Here is a 23,811-nt window from a genome sequence, read left to right on the forward strand (position 1 = left end):
GGAAAAAATTATTTATGGTGGTAAAATCTGTACCCAACGTTTTAGGGATTAACTCTCTCTCTCTCTCCAAAAAAAAATTTAATTTTCTCAATCAATTTTTATGTGTGAATAATTAAATAAATACATAATTTACTTAAAAAGCTTTTTAAAATTATATTTTGAGTCCTCTTTCTTTCAAATAAAAACTCTAATTTTTTCAATGATCTACATGTGTAAATAATTTGATAAATAAATAATTAATCTCATGTTTATTATAATTATAAAGTCGAGACTGTATAAGATAATATATACTACATGAGTGTAATAACAGTAGATAAAAAAATAAAAAATTAGAGAGAAACATAATTTTATGTTCATTCTCACTTTTTCTTCAATGGATAATTCACACAAATGCATGTGATCGTAATCATTATTCGTATTTGAATTTATCCACTTTCTTAATTTAATTATATCTTATTTATGTTAATACTTCAACAAGAATAGAAAGAAAATATAATATCTATTAAAATTGAGAACATATTCGCCTTCTAGACGAGTAGCATTGCTCATTCTTCCTCTTTTCTATACACATTTGTCATTTATTGAAAAGAAAAAGAAAAAAAAAAAGTTTAGAATCAACATGAATTCTATATATATATATATATATATATATATATATATGTTTTAAGAAACATTATATATTAGCTAGACGTGCATATTGATTTTTAGAGTCAAAATTAAACATATAATATCATTGAAATTTATCAAAAAATAATAAAGAAACATGAAAATCCAAAAACTATTAAATATCAATTTTAGTCTTGAAAAAAATATACTAGTGAAAAATTCAAGGGATGAGAATTTGCAATTTGCATCACAACCGACACATGTACACTCATGAATGTGTGTGTGTGTTGTGTGTGTGAAATTGTTGGTGTAATTACCACTGCAGCACTTATATACACAATCACCGTGGCCACCACCACCTGTACCAATTGTCATCCCAGAAGTAGCAGCTAATATTACTGTCATTGCCCATTTTCAGCTCCAGCAATATCATCACTTTGTCACTGTCCACAATTCTCTCTCATTAACAACTCCCGTGTCACCACCAATAGTCATTGCCACAACCACCACCGTCACCGTTGTCCTTCTAAAAAGTTCAATCATTAGTCTACTACTAGTTACATCATTTCACTACTGATCCAAAAATTATTGAACTCTAGTTTATAATTTTATGTGACACCAAATTTAAATCTAATTTCATAAAGTCGCATTTGCAATTGTAAGATCATCAATTCTAATAATTATAAACCCCATAAACCATTTATATTTCCATGAACCAAATGCACCCTTTTATCATAACCCAAGAAAAAAAATGTAATTCTGTAATGAATTGAGACAATCAATTTGGTTCCTAAAAAAATATATAAATATAAAGAGTTAAAATGGTTGCAGTTTTTCAATTTGAGCCCCTTTCAACTTGACATCTAATAAAATCCAAGGAGATAGTCTTAAGACTCTAACATCATGTCTAGAGGTCGAGAGTTAGAATTCCTTTAGGGTCAGAGAATTTTTTCAACAAGTACTTAATACATGTGAGACGGGGAGACTACATGTATCCAGTAATGAATTATGGGTGTTATAAGTCTGACACTACCAATGTTTTGTTAAAAGGAAGAAAATAATAAAAAGGTTGACATCTCTACTAGAGTACTAATTAAAAATTAATTAAACAAATTTCAAATGGAAAATTGAAGCAATTTGGAAAATGACATGTCTCCAATTTCACCATTTGAAGCCTGAAAAGTTAGGTAAGGTTGACAGTCCAATCCACTTCCCTTGCTTGACTAATAAAGAGGGGGTTGGCATAAGATAATATACTCTGGCTGGCTTTGTCTTTCTGTGAAAAAAGACACCACCACAATGCAGCATAGGCCCAGCCCATCTTGTCTTTTTAAGTTTATTAATTGTTAAAGTGATAAAATATCCATATATATCTATATATAATTGATTACCATGGACCAGTACTTTATTAATTGTTAACCGATGGAATGATGGCTATGGACCATTTGGTGCCACAAAGAAACTCAATTCATGTTAAAAAAAGGGAAAAAGAAACTGAATTGTGGCCTACACTGCAAGTTAAAGTTGTCATTCACCGGCACTGACTTATGAGAGGTTTTGTCCACGAAGCAACCAAGAAAATCTGGGCTACCATACAATTATGCAAACGCATGTGTTTAGTCATCAATAAATGGATTTTGTTCAAGCTATTACGAAGGGGGATATAAATTCCACGTGATGCTAATACTGTGCTAGAACACATACATCAACATACATATATATGTATTATATATACAATTGTGAATATATATATATATATATATATATATATATATATGTATATTAAAAATATAAACATGTAAATTCAAACGTGACGTCAAATGGAATCATAAGATGATATTGTATGTCCGTTCTTGAAAACTCTATACTTATTTCATTCATATTCGATATGGGACAAAATTCATAAATTAAATTTTTAAAAGAAACAAAACAAAAAGTTGACGAAGATGGCTATTGGCTTCTTTACAGTAAGCATGAGCATGATATTTTGACAATTGAATTAAAGATTCTTCCTAAAGTCAGACTCTATAATTTTAATTTGACTGTATTTATTGTTGGAAACTAGTTCTATAAATTAGTCTTTGGTGTGAATAAAACTAACAATATGAATGTGATTCTGATGTCTATGTATATCATGAGTAGCAATATCAACGTGCAAGGGCGGAGTCAAAAATTAAATTTAGGGGCACAGTGTAAAAAAAATATTTCAATAATCACGATAATAAATATAGATTTTATAAATTAAGAGAAAAAAAAAAAAAAATTACTCAAAATAATATGTCGATCAATGAGTAATTTAACATAGATTAATAGTGAACCAAAAAAATTAAAAAGGAAATAAAAATGAGAAAATTTTGAAAGGGAAAAAATTTGGAGTCTGATTCAAGAAGGAAAATTGGACTTTTTTAAAAGGAAATTAAACAAATTTAAAGAGTAAAAAAGAAAAGAAATACAAAATTTAAGAGATAATTTTTATTAAATAAAAATTTTAGAGGGGCATTATTTGAATTTTTTCATATATACATGTAAAAATATATAAATTTAATATATATATTATAATAAGCAGCACCAGGTTAGGTCAAGGGGCATGTGCCCCCTAGGCATACACCGGATCCGCCCTGTGATCGTGTATGGTCAATTACAAGTAGATATCAGTGTGCAGGTGGTGTGCATGAACTTAAATGCCTACCACAAGTGGTGTGCAGTGCAATTTAAGGTTAATTATATTTGGACTACAAAAACAGGACACAACACATCATTATGTGATTGTTAGTGTTGGTGACTATAAATTGTTGTGTGAGGAAGGTTTGTCAATTTGGGTAAGGTGATATTTTAAGTGCTGTTATAATCAACGGATGCAACTACTCCATCTTAAATGAACAAACACACCCAATGCCTAAGAGACACCTCTAAGTCTATAAATACTTAGGGTTGCCATAATTCATTAATTCGTTTCGGAGAGATTCTCGTTTAATTCTTTGCATTTTTCTTAATTTCTTCCTATGGTTCAAGCCATAGGTCAAGTGGTCCAAGCTATACTTAGACCCAAATCCAATTTCATTGAACTATATTAAAATTGGTCCGATTCATTTGGTTCGAATTGCATCAAATTTATCATTTATATAATATAGATGCATTTATATAGTACACAGAGGAGGTTCGTCGTATCCACGAGTTTGAAGTGCTGTTACTAATGGATGAAAACCGTTGTATCATGGGAGACAATCACCATGGAGTCCATTGGTACTATGCAGGGCGTAAATTGTTTTAAGGACATAATATCAAATACTAGCATCGGTCTAGGCTTTTTTCATTTAAATTGTTTTTATTTGCATGTTTAATTAAATATAGAGTTGTATATTTAGTAAATTATTTTAACATATTATTAAGTATTTCATAACATATTATTAGAAAGTTTGTTATATCTTAAATGTCATATAAACCATATATTTTTCAACAAATCTTAAAACAATTTAGTTTTTGATTTGTTTTATTTTATGTTTTTATTTAAGATATAAACAAATAGAGTTTATACTAATTAATTGAGATATAAGAAAATAATATTATAAACATTAGTATGTAAGAACATGTGAAACATTGATGGGTTTAATATTACGTGAAATTAAAGCATGTTATATATTATTATATATGCTAAATAGATATATTATTGATTTATTTATATGATTAAATATTGGTTGAATTATCTTAATTTTGTGATATGATATTGTGTTGTGTATTATATTACATAGTGGTAGTGTGAAATTGAATCATATTATTGATTTATTACTTAAATTAATCTTGTGATATAATATGAAACTATATTGTTGTGTTAGCGAGTTCAATATTGTTTGAAACTAGTGTAGTTTATTTTAATTTATAATATTGTGTTATTGAGTTGAATTAATTAGTGTATGTTTAATTCAATTATACGTTATAGTTTATTTGATGTGTATAATTATATTAATTATTTATAAGTTGATTCGTCTATGTATTTAATACAATAGACAAAATATTCGGCGGTGATTTCAAGTCACCTTCTCCCTTCTCTCTCTCTCTCTCCCTATGCCAAACCCCCTTTTCTTCTTCTCTCAAAACTAACATAGATACCAAAAATTCTCTTATCTAACTATTACACACACACACATATATATAAGCTACCCACAAATCCTAACCTAAATTCAACTAACATAATAATAATAATAATAATCCTAATATATATATATATACACACAAACATATATATATATATATATATATATATATATATATATATATATCATGACACATATGATAATTTAATTTAAATAAAATAATATATATATAACTAACACATTCCTCATAGTCTAAATCCTTCTCAACATACCTAGACCTCCTCCAACTAGTCCAAACCCATTATTTTGGGTTCTAATAATTCTAAGCGCAATCCGTACTGAGTTAAAATAAAATTAATAATTAAATAAATCAAGTAATTACACCTCAAGCAATTAAACACATATAAATAACTTAAATAAAATATTTAAATTAAACAAATAAAATAATTTAAATTAACCAATTAAATCAAATAATGCAAACAAAACAAATAATGTAATTAAATTAAACCAAATAAGCCTTTAAAGTATAGGGGTATTACATGTGTAGTGCAATTTAACGTTATAAAACCAAAACACAACGCATCATTACAAGATTGTTAGTGTTGGTCACCACAATTGTTGTGTGAGAAATGTTGTGTCAATTTGAGGAAGGTGATGTTTTAAGAGTGCTTATAGTTAACAAATGCAACTAGTTTGAATCTTTGCATCCCAAATGAACAGACATACCCAATAACCAAGAGGCACCTCTAAGTTTACAAATACCCTAGGGCTGTCATAATTCATTTACGATTTCTTTCTTCCTCTCTCATGAACCAAAATGATTCAAGCAATAGGTCAAGTGGTTCGAGCCACTTAGACCCAAATTAAATTTTACCGAGCCATATTAAAATTGGTCTGAGCCATTAGTATAACATTTATGTGACTGGGATGACGGCAAAATAGTAAAATGGTTGGATTACTTATGTAACACTTAGATAAATATGTTGCATTCTATATTTTAATGTTAGGGTAATATTACATTTCAATGTGATACAAATGTTAGTGTGTTAGTTAGGGAGGGGGGAAGATAGGGTTGGGATTAATTTGAACTAGGACTAAAGGCCCCAAACTGCAACTGCCCTACTACTGGCTATCACCGCACCCCATAAATATTGTCAAGATAAATGAGTTTTATTGGTGCATGTTTTTGTTGATATTGAATGAGTATCGTGTTACATAAAAGGATCCAATTCCTATGATAGGGACGGAGCCATGATTTTAATTCAGGAGGCAAAGTGTAAAAAAGAAAAGAAAAGAAAAGAATAATACACACTACATACATCATTCTTAAGTGCAAAAAGAAGAATCTTAATAAGTAGGAAAAAAAAGGAAGGAAAATGAGAACTTTGAAAGAAAAAAAAAATTAGAGTTTAAGTAAATAAGGAAAATTTAACATTCTTTTAAGGAAAGACTAAAATAAAAACAAAGAAAAATTTAGAAGATAATATTAGAAATTAAAAATTTGAAAGAGACATTAATTAATTTTTTTCTTATAAATGTAAAAATAAATTAAAAAATTACTATATTTTATATTGGGCGATGCCGAACCGGGAGACATGTGCCCCCGGTCACACATTGGCTCCGCCCCACCTATGCTCTCCTTTTTCAATTTTAAGAACTTGTGTGAGTTCCAACCTCATATTGATGTAATCATATCCAAATTTCCATAAAAGAAGTATAAATTTTTTTACCTATTTGTTAAATATTTTTTTAGTCTAATTAACTGCAATAATTTGATATTCTAAAAAATATTTTCAAACTTGTTAAATAAAATGAGTTAGCGCAATTGACTATCCATTATATATCAATTAAAATGAATTAAACTAGTTTTTTTAAACCTAATTAAACTTGTTAACCAAGTCGTGCTTAATTAATCATTTAAATATGCACTTAACTGCGGGACCCCAGTGGGGGTTGACAATTTAATTTGATAGTGCTAGAAAAAAACAAAGAGAAAAAAAAAAATCCAATTCTTACCGCTCTCTATTATTGGTTGTTGTAGATTTTAGTGTAGACCTCACTTACACCATAACCTAAAGACCCTAATTCCGAATCGCTTTTCATTGCCCTAACCTTAAACCCCAAAGCTTACCGCTCTCTCCTTCACCATCCATCGCACGACTGCATACCCACGAGGGGGCGCTATTTGGTTTTGTTTGTTGGTCTCCCTTGCCATCGTTTTTCTCTCTCTCTCTCGGGCGATTATCAGCTGATTTTTGTTCCTCAACTAATTTGTTATTCTATTGTGTGATATTCTATTTTCACATAAGATTTCTCTGATATACAGACTCGTATATACATATACACTCGACTATCCTCAGACTCGACCGTCTTTGGCACTCAAAATGGATGAGAAGATCGCCGCCGCGGGGAAAGAAGTAAACTTTTTTCTCTCTCACTGGTGTGTGTATATATATATATATTTATAGTTAGTGTGTAGTTCAATTCAAGTAGTTTGGATAGCAATTACAGTACTCGTTATGTGGCTCGTCTTTGAACCGTCCGCAAAACCCATGACAATTAATTTTGTTGATAATATGACATTCGCTCTAAATATCTCGAAAACAATTAACTTTGTCATGCAATGCCATTTCTTAGTTGAATTCTGTAAGTGGTGCTATGTGCCAGAAAATTAAGGAAGTACATTGATAATATGTGATTTTTATGAAAAGGAAGTACACGAGCTCTCTGTGCAAAAAGTTATATACTTTAAGATGGTCATTTTTGGACTTATGATAATAACTCTAAACTTGATGACTCAAGTGTCTCCAATAAGAAAGTCAATTTTAAACTAGATTTGAATGTTTATATGGTTTCTTTTATGTAAATTTGACATTGTGAATGCTGTTAGGTTCTTGTTGAAATTGTAAAGTTGGCCCAAAAACGGGGGATGAAGGGTAGTAAAGGAAGCTGGAAGGAATTTTTGAATTTTTATGACAAAAAGCTTGGAGCTTGCTTGAGTGATCCGGCAAGGAGGTCCACCGATTCACTGGCTGCTTTTCTGAAGACGTTTAGCCAAGAGGATGATCTGAAGGTGAACAATAACACAGAAAATAATGTATAGGAATTAATTTTTCTCAGACATGAAAGGTCAGATGCTATCAAATTATGACAATAATATTTATCTTTTCATCTGCAGTTCTTTGGTAAAGTAATGCAATGTCATTCTAACCGGGAAATAGTGGAGCAACTCAGGAAGAATTCTCCAGATACTGAATCCCCTGAGCAGGTTTGGTTTCGATGACACATTTATAGTTGATGAAGCCTCTGTCTGCAGTGTAGTGGGATCATATTTCTCTGATTTACTTAACAAAATTATGTTAAGGATTGATAGCACTTAATTAGTTTCTGTTAATTACTTGTTTATGTTTAGTTCTAATCCTTTTGATTGTTTTTCACCCTATCCATTGGTGTCCTATCAAGATTGTTATATATATATACACATGCACACACTTACATATTTATGATTTGTAAATGACACAAGATTTTTATATTTGCAACCCTGGTTTTCACCACTGCCTTCATTGAAAACAACCATATTGCTGTCAAATTCCCAAACTATTGTATTAGTAACTTAATACTTTGTTGTTTTAATTCGTAAAGTTAACTTTCTAAATTTTTTATTGCATTATTTTAGTTATTTTATTGCGTTATTTTAGTTATTATTAAATTGCTGTTGTGGCTGTACAGAGGCTGGTCCGTTCAACTCTCGAGCACCCTCAATATTCGATAGATTTCTCTTTCCCATCGCATGAGGAGGTTTGCCATCAATTTAAGTTCCTCTTTATTTTCTGTGCTATTCATTTGCATTTTAATGCAAAATCTTTCTGAATTGCCTTTTGTATGTTTTGTGCTGACTGGAATATTATATCTTTCAGACAAGGCAACATAAAATATAGTTATATACTGTGCTAGTCTATTTTAAGTTTAACCAAACACACAACTTAACATATCTCTGAATGGTCTTATTCCAATTATTTGGGCTCACCGTATTAATTTTGTATACCTTTTGACGAGTTTTCATGACTTCTTAAAATTTTCAGTCTGCCAGCCTAATTAATACCGCTTCAATTGGAAAGCCTTGTTGACGCTTTTGCACAGCCAATATAATTTTTCTTTTCTTTCTCTATGGGTTATAAATAGAACCTGTGATACATTGGAACTAGTTTCTGATCAATGAGTGATTTATATGATGAGACTTAGCTTATCTTGCCAAATTTACTAGTAATGACACATACTGTTCTGCTCCTGTCCAATCTGCCATTCTTTTTATTTTCCTGGTGAATAGGTCTTGAAGTTATCATTTTTTTTACATGCACTAGATGGGCTGTTGCTTTGGCTGGTTTTTTCACTTCACTGGGAAAATTCTTTGGTTCCTGAAGCAATAGGGATAACTGTCCTTTGAAAATTAATGTTCTCTAGTTGTGGACCATTGAAGGTTTTTGTTTGTTTGCATACTTTTTCATGTGGATGTCATCTTATATTTATTGATCTGTCTTGTCTTGTTAATGTTTTGGAATCATGGTGTAGGAATGGTTGGTTACAAAGCCCAGTAAAAAGATCAAAAAGATGAGATCAGCCGCAATGCTTGCTGTTGATTGTGAGATGGTTCTCTGTGAAGATGCCACTGAAGCTTTGGTGAGGGTGTGTGTTGTGGATCGCAATTTACAGGTATTGCTTGAGTTAGTTTTCAAAATTTTCTGCAGTCTACTTATCAAATTCCGAGGCCCCCCCCCCCCCTCCTTCACACGCGCACACAAAAACAAAAACAAAAAAAGACCTGCACTTTGAATTCATTTGAAGAAACAATATCTGTTAGATTCTGGTCTAAAGTTTATTGACATCTTTAGAGGTCCCAACTTAATTTGTTTAGTAAGTGTGTGAATCACTTATGAGTTTGGAGTATTTCAGGTCAAACTTAACGAACATGTGAACCCCAATAAAGCCGTTGCAGACTATAGAACTGATATTACTGGAGTCACCGCAAAAGATTTGAATGGATCTACTTGTTCATTGGCAGATATACAGGTACTATGTGGTTGGCTGTTAAGATATATGGGACTTGATTGTCCTTTTCTGAATCTTTCTGTTTCTTATTGTAGAAATCCATGAAGAAGCTATTATTGCATGGAACTATATTAGTTGGCCACAGTTTGAATAATGATCTGCAAGGTAAGCTAAGCTATTTGATGCAATATTAATTTCTTATTTTGTTTTTGCGAGACAGTAGAAACAAGTCTGGATCTCTGTTGAACAAGTTCATATGCATTTGACATTTGGTTGCTAGTTATGCACTGTTCGTGACTTCTTATGATGACTTGTTGCTTTGTAGTGATATCATTTTTAAATATATTTTTCCCAATTTTTCATTTACAGCACTGAAGATAGATCATGCAAGAGTGATTGACACCTCTTTAATCTTCAAATATGGGGATGAACCTAATTACAAAAGACCTTCCTTGAATAATCTGTGTAAGGCAAGTTCTTAAGTATGTATGTGGATTGTGGGCTTTGACATCCTCTTTGCTTCTCTTTCGAAAACTGTCAATTTCTACTATTTACTTCTGGCTGTTTGAATCTTTATGTGTGTTGCATGGGTTTGTGTGTGTGTGTGTGTGTTCGAGAAGCGCTGATTGTCTTGTGAAGCCTCTTTCAGAAGACTTGTGTTAAATTTCAAGATGTTTTTGAAGTTAATTACTTTGTTATCTTTCATCTGTTGTTAGTTGGACAATTCCATATCCATGTTGCTTACTCTCAATTACTAATGCGAAGAAGCTGTATCTTGTGCATAGGGCTGCAAATGAACCAAGCCGAGCCGAGCTTTGGCTTGTTCGGGCTCGGCTCGCCATGGTCAAAAGGTTGCTCAAGCTCGGCTCGGGCTCGGGCTCGGGCGAGCTTGCCTTAGCCAAGCTCGAGCTTGGCTCGCCAATGTCTGAACTAGCTTGGGCTCGGCTTGGTTCAAGCTCGTATCGCAAATAATCACGGCCATTTCGGCGACTACATCCTTCATCCTCTGATGATTCCATCAAAGTTTTTAAAAAATGGCCACCAAGAGAGAACATGGCTCTGAGAAGAGAAATTATATATGGTTCAGAGACATTCCAAAAGAAAAAGAAAAAAAAAATGGTTGAGAGTGATAACATGGCTGTGAGAAGAGAAAACATGGTTAAGATACCTTCCTTAGAGAAAAATAATAGCAGCAATCGTCGGCAGAGAAGATGCAGACATTGGATCTGTCATGGACGGAGAGGCTGTGGCGATGCGTGGCGATAATATGAGATAACAAACATTGGGTCTGCCGACATTGGGCGTACAAGAAGAGTTAGGGTGTCTTTTATGTAGATTATAACATGAATAAATGTCATCCAACGGTGTTGCTTGATATGTGTCATCCAACGGTGGTGCTAGATAAGTGAGTTAATGGGCTTATGGGCTGGTGAAATAGATTTATGACAAAGCTTATAAATAACAAACTACATGGGCCTTTAGAAAGTCAATTGTTTGGGCTATACTTTAATAGCTAATTTTTAAAAATAAGCCCTTTAACTAAACGAGCCTGTTCACGAGCTTAACGAGCCGACTTGGTATTGTTCAAGCTCTGCTCGTTTATTAAACGAGCCTGATAAATGAGCTCGGGCTCGGCTCGTTTGCTAAATGAACGAGCCCGAGCCGAGCCTTTAACGAGCCGAGCCCGAGCTGTTCATGGACAGCTCCGTTCATTTGCAGCCCTACTTGTGCATATTCTTATTAGTAATCGCGAGCAACAATTTAGATGCACAGTTAATTGTTTTATCTATTGTTTTGACAGTCTGTGTTGGGTTATGAAGTCCGGAAGAAGGGTGTTCCCCACAATTGTCTTGATGATGCATGCGCTGCAATGAAACTTGTTCTGGCCAAAATAGAGCGTGGCCTAGATCATCCTATACCATTGGTTAATGAGGGTGTAAGTTTGCAGATTCACTTATGGGTTTCTTCTGATCTTTAACCATTGTTAATTTGTCGTACCTTTGAAATTGTAGGTGCCTGAAACTGAAGTGGCAAAGTTACTTATCCACAGAATACCAATCAATGTGCCTAGTGAAGAACTGCATAAAATTATTCCTGGGGACTTTACAATTGAAATCAAGGTTGATAATATCTATATCCTATGTGTTCTTATAGCCTGCTAATTATTATATCTGCTTTGTTTTTTCCCTCATTATAAGTCACTAATGGGGCAAATGATCGTCTGTCAGTCTAATAAAAAACCCCGAGGAGAAAAGTATTATTCTGCCTTTGCCATCTTTAGGAATCTACAAGAAGCAAGTCAAGCATTTGAAGAAGTCAAAGGCAACCAAGAAAATGTATGTACCGGATGAGTATTTTTCTCTAGTTCCCTTTTCCTATCAACTGCAAATGAGTAATTGAAGTTAATTGTTCCATTCTCTTGAGTTAAAATAATAATTATGCCACAACATTGTTCACCATAGTTTAAGGTTTAAATTCTAATCCTAATCTGTTGTTTCTAGCATGCATTCTCCCTAGTTCGGGTGTTAAGTTCTCATTTTACCATACTAATGCCTCTCATATGTCAGATGTACACATGTTCATAGATGCATGCATGCCATCTTGGAGTTGTTATTTGGTACTGGAATTAATTTTTGCCGGGCTGCTTTGTTTTCAGGACTCGTATGGACGGCCACAGAAGTTTCTCTCATTTGAAGTTAGTACAGGGGTCATTAATATATATGTTCGGAAAATGGAACATGATGATCCAATTAGCCAAGTTTTATCGAGGAAGAGGACAGTCCAAGTTGAGGAGGAGACCTCAAGTGAGTCCAAGAAGTTGAAGACAGAACAGGTAAATGGAGAGCCCAAGGAGACTATGGCTGGCTCAAATGAGTGTGATGGTCATCTGGAGGAGATTAAAAGATTGAAGAAAGAACTGAAGCAGAGGGATCGTCGAATTACCAACTTAAACAAGATCTTAACTGCTCTTGCAAGGAAACAAGGGCTTTAAACATGTCCATGGATGTATGCATTGGATAGAATAGTATGACATATGATGGGATGACACATGTTTCATGAAGTTTGTGATGGCCCCTTTTTGCTGTGAGGGGTAAGTTTTGCCGGAGGGTAACCGACGGACGTGGATATGCTGCCGAGATATTAAAGGAGATGGGGACTGGGGAGTAAAGGCACGGGTGTGCGTAAGCCATCATATTGTGGAACCTCTTCTCTACCTGTGTTGGATGTGATACTACAGATGGTCCAGAGATTGTTTTTATTTTCTGTAATACCCCATCAAAGCACATCATAACTATTTGTTTTTCTTTTACAGTTGACACTTCCAACCTTATTTATTTTATTTTGGCTTTAGATTCAAAATAGCATACATTAGCATGATATGTCTTTATATAATTTTTTATGAAAATTTGGGGGCAAACTTATGTGATTAGTTGATGATGATTGTGTCCGTTACCATGAGGTAGATCCATGTGTAATCCACTTATTAACCAACATCTGATTAATTAAGGATCTCGCTTTTGTTTCGTGTTGAGTTTTATGTTGTACATAGTATATGTAAAAAATAAATAAATTAGTGTATTAGAGCGAAATAAAACACCAAAATGTAAGTTTTCTTTTGATTCTAATAGTTGTCATTTGTTATTGAAAAGAGGTCCAAATTAAAAATACCTTATTTATTTATTTATTTATTTTTGCATGGTGGCAAGCATAGGTCCAAATTAAAAATACCTTATTTATTTATTTTTGCATGGTGGCAAACATTGGTCCAAATTAAAAACACCTTTCTTATTATTATTATTTTTTTCATGGTAGTAAACATAGTACTTTATATAAAAAATAAAAATAAAAACTCTAAAAGCGGTTTTTTTAGCTAGTCACTTTGATCTTGCAACATTTTTTTATAACATGTTTTTTTTAAAAAAAAAAAATCTTTGCAATAAATTAATGAAAACAAACGATTGTGACTGATTTGTGTTCATTATTTTTTTCCCCTTAGCTAATACCAAAAAATTGGATATGTATACACAACGAAAAATATGAATGTAATAATAATACGATTCTTATTAACAAAAACATGAAGCCAACAGAAATTATTTGGTATTACATCACCAAGTCCAAATAAATTGTTACAAGTAAATTAATACATGTATCTATCGACTTCTATCGGTCGCATCTCACTTGCCAAAAATCATCGTCTAAATCAATCGTTACCCAACTGATCACACTAGAACTCCAATTTCTCGGCACCGGCGACGCTGACGCCGGCGCGTTTGACCGAATCAAACAAGGGGATCACCATTCTCCGGTGATGAATCGGCCGCAAAAGCTCTTCGCCAGTATCGATGTCGACCTCGGAGATACCCATCTCTTTGAGCCTAAACCCTAGTTTTTCACCAACTCTGGAAGCCACCCTGGCGTCCCAGAAGTTATGTGACCTCGGGAATCGGTTGAGCTTGGCTCGGTACTGCGCCGCGAATTCTTGCTCCGACGATGAGGCCATGGCCACGATGGATTCGGTCCTAGGGTTCGTCACCTGAGCGATGATTTTTCGGCAGCTTAGGACCAGTCGGAGAAGGTGGTTGTGATTTGTGGTGGCCATTTCAGAATCTAGAGAGAGAAAGGAAGAGAGAAGAAAGCGAACTCAGGGGAATGGGCATAACTGAGGGTTTTTTCTTCTAAAATGTATCACGGGTCGTCGGGTACAAACAATTGGGATAGGTTTCCTTTTGGTGAGATTATGCCCTTATTTAGTTTATTATCATTATTATTATTTTTTATTATCATTATTTATTTTTATTTTGGGAAGAAAAACTAAAATGTAATAATACAATTGGGATGGGTATTTACATTGTTGATCTGAAGAGAGACACGTTATTAATTAAAAGTTTTTGTTTGACACTTGATAGAAATAGAGAATCAAATCAATGGTCAATTGCAGTAGAAGTCACTTATTAATTTACTAGTAACAATTTATTTTAATGACTGAGTTTTGTGAATGACAATTAGCTTACATGGCAGGTGTTATACTGAATCGACTCAGCCTTGTGGCACTAAATTTGTTGACTTCCTACAAACAATTTTATTTATTTATTTATTTTTTGAAAATTTCTTATAGAATATTTTGAATTAATTACAATAACACCTCTTGAGATTTGTCATATTGACAGCTATATACAATTTAGTCCTTTTTTTGGACAAAGACATTCCCTGTGAAAATTTGGATCCAAACAAGCCCTTAAAACGTTTGAAAAGGCGAGATTACCCTTCAATGTTTAATTCATTTTTATGATAAAATATTAGAACTCATGAAAAGTCAAATTTACCCTTTTATATATACACTATTACATCAGTACCATCATATATATATATATATATATATATATAAAACCAAGTCCAACACAGCATCACAGCACCATCGCCCCCGTCCTACACCACAACAACTTCCTCCCTCTCTCCACTGCTTGATCTGTGCCTCATATTCTCTCTGTTTCTACAAAATACAAGCCTTAATTTCACACCATAGCACATATATACGTCTGTACATACATATATATACCATCCCACTGATGCTAACCCAAACCAAAGCTTGTGATCTAACCGAGATTCCAGACAACGGCGACGACCAGTGGAAGCTTCGATGAAGGCGACCATCATACCAGACAACAGTGACGGCCAGAGAAGTTCCCGACAATGACCCGATGCTGAGGCTCCGCCGCTCCGGCGAGAAGAACAATGATGGCGGTGGTGGTTCGATTAATCACAATCTGTATATTCATACACATATATATAGGAGGAAGATAGATTACATGAATTTGAGGGATATGAATTTGGGGGAAGTAGATTTGGGGAAGAAGATGGATTACTGGTTATAAACACACACATATTAATTTGCTCCTTCAATTTTAATTTGATTTATACATCTTGTTTTATAAGATAGTTTCAGTGTTAAATTAACAACTTGTCATATAAGATCAGTTCGGTGTTAATTTTATTTATACAACTTGTTTCAATTTCAATTTGATTTATACAGATAGTTTAATTAACTTACAATTTGATTTATACAGGCACATGTTTTAGTCTATATACTAATTGAAACCCATTTTGCCACGTTTCCATGTGTTGTACACACACTGCCATTTTTGGTTCTCATCCTCCATTCTTCCACACCTCTCTGTATTGCTTTTGGCATCTCTTCTTCTGTAAAAAAAATGTGTTTTTATTTCGTATTTTTAATCTCAATCTCTTATTCTGCTGCAGAAATATATACATACATTAGAAATTTATACTGATGAACCTATTTTATTTCCAATCAGAACCTCTTTTCTCTGAGAAAAGTCGAGCACCATGGTAGTGGTGGTGGTTGTAGGGGTGTGAACTGGGTGTGGTGGCTATTAGTTTGGTAGGGTTACTAGCGTATTTTAGTCAAAAAAAAGAATGGTATTAGATAAATTGGTAATTGAATGGGTCAAAGGACAATAATGTCAATTCACCATGTAAGGATCATTGGGATGTCTTTGTTAACTTTATCAAACTTAAAGGGTGTCTTTGTCCAAAAATTGGCTAAGTTGTATATGACTGTCAATATAGCAAACCTCAAAGAGTGTCATTGTAATTAATCCAAATGTTTTTGGATATTCTTGAATACAACTTTCTATTAGCATCTTTTCGCTCTAGTTAAGAATTGAGAATGGAAAAATGATTGACACAACTATCACATAATATAATCAACTAGACAGAGAGGACCGGCTTTCGACTTTCAAGTCTTTGTAATCTACACTTGTAATGAAGAACTATCAAATTGCTCTGTATTACGAGTTCTTTATGATGGTTTTAGTCTCTGCTTACGTTCTAATTCTCATCTTGGTACACAAAGAGGGTTTACAATCTGAAATATCTCTCATGTCACGTTAATTTGGATTAATTGGTTTCTACCTGTTAGAAAACAGAGAGAGAGAAATTGTATTTGTAATATATTGACATAGATTACATATAGGTCCTAGGAAAAGGTTTGAGGTAGGCAAGTGATGAACAATTATGGGGTAGGTGAGTGATGAACAACTAACCTATAAATACTAATATGGTAGGTGTAATCATATATGATAATTTGTAGTATGTAAGAAACTAAGTGATAGGTAAAGAAGTAAATTTGTAATCTAACAGTCCCTTTAAACTCAAGGTGAGTATGAACCCAACTTGAGATTGAAGGCAAGATCATGAAAGTTGATGGAATTTTGGCGGAGTGTTTTCACCTATGATGAAGATGGAGACGCGATTAACAGTTGACATGGTATGTAATGTGACACTACTGTTGGCACCGCTGTTGACTGTGTCTAACATGACAACTGACGTGACACTACTGCTAGCACCGCTGCTAGCTGTATTTGACATGGCAACTGATGTAGCAGGTGACACAATGTGTTTTGGAGGCTAATTGGGCAGCTAAATAAGGCTTTTCGCTGATTATGGACTTAAGATTGAAAGTTGGGATGCGAAAGCATAAGTTTGAAGGTTGACCGCCGGAATGGTGCTGATAATACACTATCTTCGGCGGTACCTATGATAAGTTGATGGATGATGAATTTGTGAAGATTCACCATGTTGATGGCGCTTTGGAAAATACATGATTACCACTGATGGCATGTGGTGACGGAGCTGATCTGACACGTTGAGAAGGGATTACTGCTGTTGCACGTGAAAGTGCATGGAAGAGTGTGATAACAACCTGAGGCGCTTGGTGGGGCAATGACGGACTTGATCCGACGCGTTGAGGCAGTGATCGAGTTAGTTGTTATAATGGGTATATGGAGCTGATCCAAATCTAGGTTTGAGCAAATGGGTATTCCAAATCTGGACTAGAGCTTTGCTTGTTGGCCGCCGCCGGGGATAGAACTGATAGTGTTATCCCGGGGGTGGCTCTGATACCATATTTTTTAAAAATTTTCTAGCAATGTTGCATTGGAAGTGTTCATTAGTAATATTTGAATTAACACTTCCTCTTTGATGGTGTGTTCTATAAGCCTAGTTTCTGTCTAGAGGTTTTCTTTTTCTTCTTCCATTTCCATCAGTTTTAAGAGTGCGCTTTCTATTATGTTGACATTTTATTTGTTTTGTACTAAATGTGGTTATATCTGCAAGATAGTTGGTTAGAAGTTCTAACTTTACTATATATAGTCAACAAAATTATGTCCATTTTTTTTCTTTTGCCTAATTTGTTGGTTGTAGGGTCGTCTAATGTGCTTTATGTCTGTATTTTTAGTAATATATATATATATTTTTACCCGGCAAACATTAAACATTTTATAAAAATATAATAACAATACAAGAGTCGGCCCTTGCTAAAGCAAGGTGGTGACCACACCACATACAAATTTATCAAAAGAACCATTAAGCACATTCCACAATATAACATGAAAAGGCAATTAGGCAGAGAGCTATGGCCACACGAACTAATAATAGCCCTAAAAACATAGCTTGTCCTTCACGCACAAGTGACCAAAATAGAAATGTGTGTGGACTTGTTCTATGATCAATATATCCTACAAACTTATTTTGTCTGTACTCCTTGCTGATTTAATATTATAAAAATTTATCCCCGGCTGTTGTGAGGGTAAGAAGTGATTATTTACATTTTTCACTTCGTTTAGGGAAACCAAGACCATAAGGAGGTTTTAACCAAAAAAAAAAAAAAAAAAGACCATATATGAAGGACAAAACTTGAACTTACTGTAACATTTGTTAAAGATCCAGTAATGGAACACTAGAGCACACTAGATCCATGTAATTAACGACTTCAATATGATGATGAGAACTCTGGATGTAAAACAAACACTAGAAAAGTGCTCTGGTGGTATTGATGTCACAAAGCAAAACATTCAATCTCCCGTCTAAGAACTTAGGACAAACATTATACGATCATAAGTGACATGCTCTCCAAATGAGGTTTTTCTTGGGATTACAGTAGAGGATCAATACTTGTTAATGAAGAATCAGTTTGGAATGCTTGGGTAGAGGTGAGAACTACTTGTTAAATGCATGAATATTTTCTATGTTTCATATGTGGAATGGACTCTGTGTTGCAGATGTTCCTTTCTAGAAATGGTCTTTGAAATTGAATGTTCAAAACCTCCTAATTTCTCTTTCGATTTATTAATCTTTCTACTTTTACTTATTAGAATCTATGGCATTAATTATATCACACATCACAGATTTCTGATTGAACTTGTATTTCATGCCTTTTATATTTCGTCTCATCTTGCCATGTACAAGTAAGATTGTGTTAGTATTAACGTATCTTGTCTCTCTTTCTAGTCTTGCAGCCATTCTTTTACTCTCTCTTTTGTGAGAACTGATAAAACTCTAATCTTACACATTTGTACGAACATCCTGAAGGTGCACCGTTCGGGAAGAAAATCTCATTGGAAAACTGGGATGACATAGGTACTCTCTATACACAAGATCGTGCAATTGGAGAGGGTACCGTGCTGAAACTGCTTTGGAAGCCGACATGCAAATGGCTAATGAAGAGTCCATTAATTTGGAGGAATCATCCGGAAATGATGGGTTGAATGATGATGCTACTAATGTTGTTGAAGACCGTATTGGAAGAACTTCATCATCTTCAGGTTCACAATCTAGAGAAAGAAAATAACGCAACTCAGATGCACTACATGCGGTCTTGGGACGTATGACTGACTCCCTTGAAAAAGTTTTCTCTGAACCTCCAAAGCCAAGTAGTACCAAGACGGCGTGAGAAAAAGTGTCTAAAGGTTTTAAAGTTGAACCATACACAACTCTTGTTGGCAGTAGCGTTATTGAGACTCGTGATCCACTTAAGTTTGAAACATTTGTGATCTTCCGGATGAGCTGAAATGCCACTACATAATGATAATTTTGGATCGTTGACTTTGTTATGTTCTTGAACTCCTTCCTTTAATTGGCAATCTGTAGTGGTACTTGGATGATTTTGTTGTCTCATTTTGAGGGCATAAAATCTATGCAAGTAAACAAGATTGGAGCATTTGACATACACGACAAATTTAAATCTTCAAGAAATAACAACTTGAAATTTAAAGGGTGAAATTAAACAATGTGAAAATTTGGATATCGCCCGGATTAAAACCGTACTCTTGGGATCACTTTAGGGTTACCAACCTAAGGGTACCTTCCCCTAGTTTTGGGATCATTTTAGAGTACTTAATCCAAGGGTACCTTCCCTTGTTCTTGGGATCACTTTAGGGCTATTAACCCAAGGGTACCTTCCCCTGTTCTTGGGATCACTTTAGGACTATTAACCCAATGGTACCTTCCCCTGTACTAGAACCAAGTTCTAGCCATGACAATTCTTGATTGATATCCCAAGTCCCAAAATCAACAAGTTGTGCAAGTCAAGATTGTATCAAATACTAGAAATGCATTAACCACGTTTCATGCACAACCAAAATTTTGGAACACACAAGTCATGCCCTAAGTTCACAATTACAATGGCATGTGAAATGTCAAGAAAACACAGTATTCATCTATATGGATTAAATCCAAGATATATAACACATAGTATCCATTGAAGTAAATATACCACAAGTATAAGATACATGATTTAATTACTTACAAAATAACACATGTGAAATCAAACCATTCCAAGACAAATGTATAAGTTTATGAAGTACACTAATGAAACCAAGATACAAAGGGTCTAGATACATGACAAAAAGCTAAAAGCTTTATGAAGTACAAGTTACGACCATGTGAGCTAAGTTCCATACAAGGGAAATAATGAAATATAAGTTTCAAAACTTATCCGGCTATGCTCAATGTAATACACGTGAAGGAACTTATCAAGGAAATCATGAATACAAGGTTAGAAACTTAATCTAGCTCATGGAACCATTGAATGTATTTTAATTAATTAATTTAATTAAAGTCTGTAGATTTTAAAAGTCATCCAAATGACCTCAAATTAAAGTATGTTATACAACATGTCAAAACTCGTTTTAAAACCATGATACAAGTAAGTTCTAAGCAAGATATTACCTTGTGTATTAAATTTTAATACTAGAAATATAATAATTGAAAAGTTCTAAAACCTAATCAAATATTCTAGATTTAATATATGTGAAACTACATGACATGTAAATCATGAATGTCAAGTCGGAATTCCAATGGGTTGAATAGTACACCTGGAATAAATTAATTAATCAAATAATTAATTATTCTCTAGATTTTAAAACATCACCGTTTACTCTCAAATTAATCTATATTGAAGAGCATGCTAGGGCCTAATTTAATATGCTAACACATATCGATTTCGAATTAATTAAGGCCACGTGATTTAATATTTTATTCAAGATAAATATTAAATAAAATCTTCGTTACTTGTCCAAATGATTTAGATTTAATATATGTCAATGATCATGTCAAGGGGTAATTTAATATCATGCTACATGTTTAAAACAAGTCATGAGCAACCGGGAAAATTAAATCTTACACAAAGAAATAATTAATCAAAATTTCTAGATTTAATAACCAAGCATGTAAACAAGTAGTACAAGCACCCATAACATGTAATATGACAAGAAAAGTAAATTATAACACCCCCTACTTCAATTTGAGATGAAATCTCAAGGCCCACCAAAATAAAAGTGCTCCGAATTCGATGATACCGAGAGGTTTTGTCGGGGACAACACCGTGAACAAGAATCCGCAAGAAGCCCCATGAAAATCTCAACTTGACTCCAAACCTGAACTCGAAAAATCGTCGAAAATGGATTCTAATAAGGGCATAAGATGCGCGACGTCAAAACAAACATTAAACGTTAAGGCCGAAGAGTTTTCACTCGATGGAAGTGGCCGAAAAATGAAGAAGAAGCATGGCAGCCCCTTGGCAGCCATGGCTGCCGGCCAAGAGAGAGGAGAGAGAGAAGAAAATTCTGATTTTTTTCTTTAAGTCTCCTATTTATAGAAAAATTCAAAAAGTGCTCCGAAAGGGCCCCGCCGGGTCTGGAAAAGTGGATTTTGAGCAAATGCGCTCAAATGGAAAAACTCTGTGAACAAAAAAGATTCAAAATGATAAAATATGAACAACGGAAGAAACGGCGTCAAAAACTGAGTCCTGATCAGAGAGATATGCCCCGAACAAGTTCGGCGGCAACTGGGTCCAGAAACTCTGAAATTGGAGAAAAATGACCAGAATGGAATTCTAAGAGTACAGGACTCAACGAAATGTGAAAATGAATCCCATACGAGAATCCAGTCTCCAGACGAGATATTTTGCAATAACCTTCGTTAATTGCACAATGGCCCCTACAAAAAGGGTTAATCGCGAAACTGCCCTACAATGAGATATTTTCTTAAATACCTCTGAAATAAAATATCTTCAAAAGATATTTACGAAAAACACCCCAAGAAATGAAAAAGATTATGAAGAATTGTGCATCCACGCCCCTATGGATACCGGGAGCAACCAGACTACTTTCTTGCAAAAGTAAAGATACGCATTTCGAGAAAACCACTGAAGATGAAGGCACGTGAAGTCAAAAACTAACTCCGAGCACGAAAAGTGAGGTTGTGCCAAAAACTAACAAACTGAGATAAGACAGAATAGGGAAAAGGACGAAATAGCGCATAGTGTCCGAAAAGTGAAAATGCAGAAATGACTCGGTCCTCAAAAGAAGTTGTCAATCCACGGAAAAGAGTCTCAAAAATCATTTCCAAGCACTCAAGACGACACTAAGCGACAAGAAACAGAGTTCAGAATGGAAAATTAAACGAAAAAAATTCATTAGTAAAATTTCAGGAAAAAGGAAAGGGAGGTAAATGACTGAGTCGTTACACGCTCTATCAAAAACCAACCGCTAACGATCCTTGACTTTGCAACTCCCCCGTCCAACAGTTCTCGACCTTAGGTTTACTCTCGATCTTCGTAGAAGGATCGCTGATAAATGAACCAACACTTTACGAGTGTCTTAATCCCTTCAAAGTGTGATATTCTTCTCTTTTTCTTCAAAAATAGATTTTCTGAAGTTTGCACGAAATTCTATTTTACTACCGATATATATGAAATCTTCAATCATATCAATCCAGATCAAACAATGAACAAACAACCTAAAACATGTACTCTTAAAAATTGAAAAATAATTAACTCTCAAAAACTCACACAAAAAGGCTTTATATATAGGGGCATGAAAATACTTATGCAAGAAGTGTCTGAATATGAGTGTATATATATATATATTTAACCTGGCAAATAAGAACAACAGCAGAATCACATCAAGACATACAATCCAAGGCTACTAAGCGACAAATATCAAACGGAAGATGGACAAGAGCAACATTCTTAGGAATATGACTTCGAGACAGCGCTGCAAGAGCATGGGCAACCTCATTGCCATGCCTATGAACATGGGTAATAGAAGATGAGGAAAAACTCTGAAATGCCAGTTTAATATCAAAAGAAACCGCATGAATTTTAGTAGGACCAGGATCAACCCCAGACATAGCCTTAACCACAACTAGGGAATCGTTCTCAAACTAAACATTATCGAAAGTAAAAGACATAGCCCAAAAAACTGCTTTACGAAGACATATTGCCTCCGCCGATGTCGAACTAGACATAGAGAAATGACTAAAAACAACTGCCTGCAAAATCTGACCCCAAGAGTCTCGAAATATCGCTCCCCCACCCCCCACTTGGGACGAAAAAGAAAAGGAAGTGTCTATATTACATATAACAAAACCTGGGGAAGGAGGAAACCAGCGTGACATGGGTGAGGACACCGACAAACTAGCGTTGGCTCCAAGAATTCCACGAGACACTCCTAAAGGCAAGAAAGTTGGGGCATCCTTAAACTCCAAAAAAGAGGAACATGCCATATTAACCACCTTTTGGGTAGCCCAACCATTGCCATTAAAAACAAGCTTATTACGAGCCTTCCAAATAAACTAGCAACAACAAGCCACAAACCCCAACACATCTGCCCCCTCCTCTTGGCGCCTCCACTGACGAACCAAACCCAACTACCTTTCGGCAAAGGAAGAAGAACTATCAACAACCAAATAAAACCGAAGTGGTGAA

General features: G+C 34.3%; 2 protein-coding genes across 3 annotated transcripts; one reads left to right on the forward strand and one right to left on the reverse strand.

Annotated features, from left to right (window-relative positions):
- The first annotated feature begins 6,797 nt into the window (after positions 1-6,797).
- LOC132275426 (small RNA degrading nuclease 1-like) lies at positions 6,798-13,181 on the forward strand. Of its 2 annotated transcripts, none has more exons than XM_059776912.1 (12): positions 6,798-7,114; positions 7,588-7,770; positions 7,876-7,965; positions 8,427-8,495; positions 9,267-9,407; positions 9,648-9,764; positions 9,839-9,908; positions 10,113-10,213; positions 11,545-11,679; positions 11,756-11,863; positions 11,972-12,079; positions 12,400-13,181. In XM_059776912.1, the coding sequence occupies exons 1-12, from the start codon at positions 7,082-7,084 to the stop codon at positions 12,733-12,735; spliced, it is 1,491 nt and encodes a 496-aa protein (XP_059632895.1). In that variant the 5' UTR covers positions 6,798-7,081; the 3' UTR covers positions 12,736-13,181. The 2 variants fall into 2 exon arrangements, with proteins under 2 accessions (XP_059632895.1, XP_059632896.1); XM_059776913.1 differs by having other exon boundaries at positions 7,076-7,137.
- Positions 13,182-13,781: 600 nt separating this feature from the next.
- Positions 13,782-14,472, reverse strand: LOC132273527 (uncharacterized). Its single transcript, XM_059774486.1, has one exon. It carries the CDS (start codon positions 14,341-14,343, stop codon positions 13,969-13,971), a length of 375 nt encoding a protein of 124 aa, XP_059630469.1. The 5' UTR covers positions 14,344-14,472; the 3' UTR covers positions 13,782-13,968.
- Between the last annotated feature and the right edge of the window lie 9,339 nt (positions 14,473-23,811).

Source organism: Cornus florida, unplaced genomic scaffold (genome assembly GCF_030987335.1).
Source record: "Cornus florida cultivar Cherokee Brave unplaced genomic scaffold, ASM3098733v1 CherokeeBrave_3.0.0_Hap2_Chr09, whole genome shotgun sequence".
NCBI lineage: Eukaryota > Viridiplantae > Streptophyta > Magnoliopsida > Cornales > Cornaceae > Cornus > Cornus florida.

What these genes read in the sequence shown, in the direction of transcription:
- LOC132275426 (XM_059776912.1), top strand. Translation starts at nt 7,082, where the DNA reads ATGGATGAGAAGATCGCCGCCGCGGGGAAAGAA. An exon ending in GCCAAGAGGATGATCTGAAG is followed by an intron (nt 7,771 to 7,875) that starts GTGAACAATAAC and finishes TTTCATCTGCAG; the next exon opens with TTCTTTGGTAAAGTAATGCA. An exon ending in GTTCATTGGCAGATATACAG is followed by an intron (nt 9,765 to 9,838) that starts GTACTATGTGGT and finishes TTCTTATTGTAG; the next exon opens with AAATCCATGAAGAAGCTATT.
- LOC132273527 (XM_059774486.1), bottom strand. Translation starts at nt 14,343, where the DNA reads ATGGCCACCACAAATCACAACCACCTTCTCCGACTGGTCCTAAGCTGC.